General features: G+C 43.3%; 1 protein-coding gene across 1 annotated transcript; it reads right to left on the bottom strand.

Annotated features, from left to right (window-relative positions):
* Window positions 1-5,520, bottom strand: LOC120063365 (VIP36-like protein). The gene is made up of 8 exons (XM_039013710.1): window positions 5,294-5,520; window positions 3,727-3,845; window positions 3,275-3,392; window positions 2,961-3,043; window positions 2,144-2,305; window positions 1,941-2,055; window positions 652-771; window positions 1-482 (listed from the first exon to the last, which is right to left on the bottom strand). Exons 1-8 carry the CDS (start codon window positions 5,496-5,498, stop codon window positions 340-342), a joined length of 1,065 nt encoding a protein of 354 aa, XP_038869638.1. The 5' UTR covers window positions 5,499-5,520; the 3' UTR covers window positions 1-339.
* Between the last annotated feature and the right edge of the window lie 841 nt (window positions 5,521-6,361).

The raw sequence follows: 6,361 nt of genomic DNA, 5'->3' as shown, positions 1-6,361 counted from the left end.
TCACAGTATTAAAAATGAAAAGGGTCACATTTGATTTATTTTGGCTGAGATAGGTTCATTTCTCTCAGTTGAGGTATTATTTAAGTAAGGGAATAGTTATGTAGTAAAGCTATGTATGGCAGACAGCATGTTGGTTGTATGTTGTTTAAAAATCTATGTGCTCCTTCACAGGCTCTTGCGCTCCTTCACAGATGATCCCCCTCTCTCAGATACTGTCCCAAATGCCACCCTATTCCTTATGGAGTGCACTACTTTTGACTAGAGCTCTATAGGCCCTGGTCAAAAGTAGTGCACTATAAAGGGAGCCATTTGGGATGCTGAGACTATCCCTCTCTCCTCTCAGTAGAAACGTTTGCGGCTGTTTTCCTTCCAGCGCCCGTACACGACCACCGCCACCACCCCCAGTACGAAGATACCGATGATGGAGAAGACTATGGTGAAGAAGAGCTGGACTCCACTCATCCCCTCCTCTTGCACCTCCACTGTAATGAAAGACAAACACAATCATGAAATTAAGACATTAAAATCAAATGCATTAATTGAAATACAGGCAAAAACAATTATCACACATTTTCTGAAACAAACAATTTCTGCAAAAACGATTAAATGATGCATGCAAGATGTGAAAACCTTGCCATTGTATAATCTTACCTTTATTCAATTGCTCAAAGTTATCAACACTGGGGACAGTGAGCTCTTCCTCCTCCTCTTCCTCCTGAGGACGCTCCACGGTCAGCTGGTACAGCTTCATGGAGATCAGATCATGGTTGTCTTGGAAACAACAGGAAGGGAGAAATGAGGGCCTCCCGGGTGGCGCAGTGGTCTAGGGCACTGCATCGCAGCGCTAGCTGTGCCACCAGAGACTCTGGGTTTGCGCCCAGGCTCTGTCGCAGCCGGCCGCGACCGGGAGGTCCGTGGGGCAACGCACAATTGGCCTAGCGTCGTCCGGGTTAGGGAGGGTTTGGCCGGTAGGGATATCCTTGTCTCATCGCGCACCAGCAACTCCTGTGGCGGGCCGGGCGCAGTGCACGCTAACCAAGGTCACCAGGTGCACGGTGTTTCCTCCGACACATTGGTGTGGCTGGCTTCCGGGTTGGATGCGCGCTGTGTTAAGAAGCAGTGCGGCTTGGTTGGGTTGTGTTTCGGAGGACGCATGGCTTTCGACCTTCGTCTCTCCCGAGCCCGTACGGGAGTTGTAGCGATGAGACAAGATAGTAACTACTAACAATTGGATACCACGAAATTGGGGAGAAAAAGGGGGTAAAATTCTAAAAAATTAAAAGTTTTTTTTTTTTTTTTAAGGGAGAAATGAAAACAATTCAACAGTCAGAATTTTTCCTAATACATTTTTTACATTTCACACTTTATTCAGACAACTGGAAAAAGAGAGGGAGACAGGGACAGAGATCCCATTAGGAAGGGTGGAGGTGGGGATCGACCCAGGACTTCAGCATTACCGATACACCATGGGCTTTCCACCATTCTCCATTCAGACTTGACATAGATCTGATTACTATGAACTTATCGGATTCCAAAAATGTTTGAGAATAATGCAGATAGTGAAACACAAAGACAGTAAGTATTGTTCTGAGATGTTCAGACAGAAGACCAGACCAGTCCCTGACAGGTCTCCAGTAACAGAGACAGTGCTGTTCTGAGATTTTGGGCTCCAGAGTGGCGCAGCGGTCTAAGGCACTGCACCTCAGTGCTTGAAACATCAATACATACACACTGGTTCGAATCCAGGCTGTATCACAACCGGCCGTGATTGGGAGTCCCATAGGGCGGCGCACAATTGGCCCAGCGTTGTACGGCTTTGGCCGGTGTAGGCCATCATTGTAAATAAGAATTTGTTCTTAACTGACTTGCCTAGTTAAATAAAGGTTAAATAAAAAATAAAACAAATAAAAAGATGTTCAGACAGTGGACCAGATCAGTACCTGACAGGTCTCCAGTAACAGAGGAGGCTCCAAAGAAGTAGCCCTGAGGCAGCCGCACCCCTGGTAGGTCCAGACAGTCCCGCCACTGCTGTTTGCTATCAACATCAATCTGTATCTGTAGGACATGAGGTCAAACATAGGTCAATATGTTGCTAACAGCCACCTTTAACTTTATTAAATGTGGTGCTGTGTGTTTCTCTCACTGTCAGTCTGTTTTTGGTGTATCTGATGAGGAGGAAGGTGTCATGGGGAATGTTGCGCACTAGGGCCGTGCACCCGCCAAGCTCCGTAGACTGGCCATCACGATCGTGCTCATATGCCAGAGTCCCGTTTCCCACCATACCTGACACGTATGGAAACACCCTCTGCAGAGACAAACAGAAGTAGTTGTGATATGCCAGATGTTTGTCATTCAGTGACCTGAGACACACTTGTTACATTTAAAAAGGCACCCTATCCCCTAATAAGGCTCTGGTCAAAAGTAGTGCACTATATAGGGATTAGGGTGCCATTTCAGACACAACCACTGACTAAATGCATGAAGTACTGCAAGAGTTATATTCTCAGGCAAACAGGAACAACTTCTGACACTAGTCTTTTGACGTACCTCATATTGCACAAAATGGATGAGAGTTGAGACATGTCACCCATCAAACAAGTCAGAGACACGTAAATTATGTGGGTTGGCCGACATGGATGGGACAGGTTCTGGTGTGATGAGGTTATAAATAAACAAAATATGCAATTCAATTCAGGGGAAAATGACTGGGCTTGGCTGATAGTTTACTGTAGCTACCTGAGTTGAAGGGCTGTACTTCTTCTGTGTGTCCAAGAGGGAAGCAAGGAAACACAGGTTGTAGCATAAACACAACACTGTACACCCAAACCAATTACACACAATCAGTGTTTGGGAATAGACAGATCCCCATAATAAATACGTGTTGGGCTGTCCACCTGAGTGAGTGAGTGAAGGCTATTTAATCTGAGTAGGGGGATTGGGCAGAGGGGGGATTGGAGTACCTCATGGTTATTATTTTCATTGGGGTAGGTGTCCAAAAATACTCCAAGGCCGGTGAAGAGGTTCATGTTTCCAAACACAGGACCTGCAAGTGTTAAACCCCAGCAGTCAACACTTTAGGGAGGCAATGCTGACAGCGTTGTAATATTAACAACACTAGAGACATTCTTGAATCTTTTAACCTTGGTGTGCATCCAAAATGGCACCCTATATTACCTATATGGGGCACTACTTTTGACCAGTAGTGCACTATATAGGGGACAGGGTGCCCTTTGGGAAACCCTGGTTTGTGCGTTAGACAATGCAAGCTCAGTACCTGTCTGCATGCGTTCTTTGGTGTACCACAGAGCCATTCCATCTCCATTCAGGTTCTTCTTCCCCTGGCCATGGATCTTAAAGTGCACCTGCAGCTCCCAGTCCCTCAGGTAACAGGGCTGTGGTAGGAGACCATTCAGGCAGACATAGACAGTACAGTGAATGAGGAAAAGCAGGTTGTGGCACGGCATGTTACCTGAGGGCTCTCTGTCATAATATGTTCAAATGCTATGTCCTATATAGAGTAGTACATGTAGTCAGAAAGTAAAGGCTTAATTTATGCTAGTGTTACTACAAATGAGGTGAGCCTATAGGTTGCACGGCAGACTACAAACTATGATGTTAGAGTTCTTAACAATGCAGCCATGTAGGAGTCTCGGGTTGTTCAAGGATAAGCAGTAGTGTGCTGGTGGGTGCTGGTATCTACTTGGGGATGGAGAGAGCTTAACTCACAATGCGGCTCCACACTGCTCCTTGTCTGCTCTGCAAGTCAGGGGTCAGTCGCACATGCTCAGTGGTGATTATGGCGTTGCCCATCAGGTCCCAATGGGAGGAACTGGAGGAGCCCACCCCTACACAAACAAACACAATCCCTATGCATAACTTGATATAGGCATCTTTGTCCAGTGGTCTCACCATTGTATTACAGCAATGTGAGAATATGTTAGCTCACCTTTGAGAACAAATCACAATCTTTGTCCTTTATATATACAGCACCAGTCAAAAGTTTGGACACACCTACTCATTCAAGGGTTTTTCTTTATTTTTACTATTTTCTACATTGTGGAATAATAGTGAATACATCAAAACTATGAAATAATACATATGGAATATTGTAGTGACCTAAAAAAGTGTTAAATCAAAATATATTTTATATTTGATATTCTTCAAAGTAGCCACCCTTTGCCTTGATGACAGCTTTGCACATTCTTGTCATTTTTGGCATATATTTTTCTTTATTATTTTCCCCTAACCCTACCCACCCCTCTTAATTGGAGTAAACTAATGGACAACAACACTTAGGTTTCTACTTCAAGCTTATACATACTATATACATTTTACGGACACAATGCACTTTACAACAGTTAACTTTAGTTTGTTTTTAATCCCTTCCCTCAGCTACCATCAACCCCTCCCATCCAGCTTGATTTCTACATTGTCATATATTTGTAACTGTGCTGTTTCACAAAAATTCAAAATATAAATTTTTCAGACACAGCATATTTTACATGAGTCATCTTGTTGTTTTAAATCTCACACTTCAGCGCCACTCAAACCTTCCCATCTATCCCCCAACACCATCAATTTATTTCTATTTGCCATATATTTTTCAACTCTGCTGTGATGTTTCACAAAAGTTCTGAACCTTTCTATTCTAAATGTTTCTACAGATTGTAAATTAAAGAGGAATATAATAATAATTTTAGCAAAAATGTTTTTGATCGACTGAGTGACTTTTTAAATCACCGTGTAGTGCTATTTGCAGTTAGCTCCAGGTAAATGTTGCACTTCAACCGATCTTTGTCCTTTTTAGAGGGACCAATGCAGAAGTTACATTTGTAAAATACCTAGTTTGCTACCCATAATGTCATCAGTAAATGGTTGTTTATTATGGTGATCCACCTTGGATAACACAATTCTCTACACATGTCAACACATTTACATAACTACACCGTATTATTATACTATCAATAATCGACCACCTTCCCGTATTGGGAATCATTGCGCAATAAAATGCAATCCTATGAAGAAGGTGGCACTTGTTAGCTAGGTGAGTTAACACTATGCTGCCAATACCCATCTCGCAACATTAGAGACAATAGCTAATGCTAGCTATACAGTAAGTACTTTCTGATTAACTCAATACTGGTTTTGTAGAAGACAACTGTCAATATTTGTGAACGTTGTCTGGAAATCAAAAGATAAAATCATTCTGAAACCAAAACAGGTCGCAACAATGAAGAACGCGAAGGGGGAGAGATTTTCGGCACAACACCGGCAAAGGACAGCTCAACGTTACCTTGGTATGGTTTGGTAAGCGAGTGCTCCCTTTTTAAAAAGTCATCCATTTCGTAGCCATCGTCTGCCAGACACTGACACGTTAAAATAAGGACAATAGTAAACAGACATGTTAATTTATGAATGTTTCGGTGATTAAACATTAAATCAAATATCTGAAAACTGCTCAACCGAAACCAATTAGACTTGCTCATGGTGGCGGCCATTCTTCTTCTTTGGTGGTGTTTATCGGCGGTTGGCATCCAATGTTATGGTGCATTACCGCTACCTACTGTACTGGAGTGTGGGCCAGAGACATGAAGCAACGAAATCCTACCTATTTTTTTATTTAACCTTTATTTAACTAGGCAAGTCAGTTATTAAGACAAATTCTTATTTACAATGACGGCCAAACCCGGACGACGCTGGGCCAATTGTGGGAGTCCCATTGGGTGGCGCAATCACAGCCGGATGTGATGCAGCCTGGATCCTGCCAGCCGTTTCTCTTTAAAAAAAATATTTGAGACTGTATCTAATGACGTTTTACTCAGCATGCTCTTTAAACTAATTTCCTGTATCCCCTTCTCCCTCATACAGGATCTCAGCCTCTCTCTTTCCCTCTCATACTGCCCACACTGTATCAGTACATGCTCTACTGTCTCTATGTCCTGGCAATAACCACATTTTCCTGTTGGATGCTTTCTAATCACATTTAAAGTCTTATTCATCCGGCTGTGTCCCACCCTTAGTCTTGTGAAAATAGCCTCCTCTCTTCTGTCTCTTCCTGCCGTCCCCTCCTACCTTCTTGACGTACCAGTGACTAGAACCATTCAACGCTGGTCTGACCAATCGGAATCTAAGCTTTAAGATTGTTTTTATCACGCGGATTGGGAAATGTTCCGGTCAGCCTCAGAGTATAACATCGACCTATACGCTGACTCGTGAGTGAATTTATAAGGAAGCGCATTGGAGAAGTCGTACCCACTGTGATTATTAAAACCTACCCTAACCAGAAACCGTGGATGGATGGTGGCATTCGCGCAAAACTGAAAGAGCGAACCACCGCATTTAACCATGGAAAGAGGTCTGG

This window comes from Salvelinus namaycush, chromosome 18, assembly GCF_016432855.1.
Source record: "Salvelinus namaycush isolate Seneca chromosome 18, SaNama_1.0, whole genome shotgun sequence".
Classification (NCBI taxonomy): Eukaryota; Metazoa; Chordata; class Actinopteri; order Salmoniformes; family Salmonidae; genus Salvelinus; species Salvelinus namaycush.
This window is presented reverse-complemented; position numbering and strand designations above follow the sequence as displayed.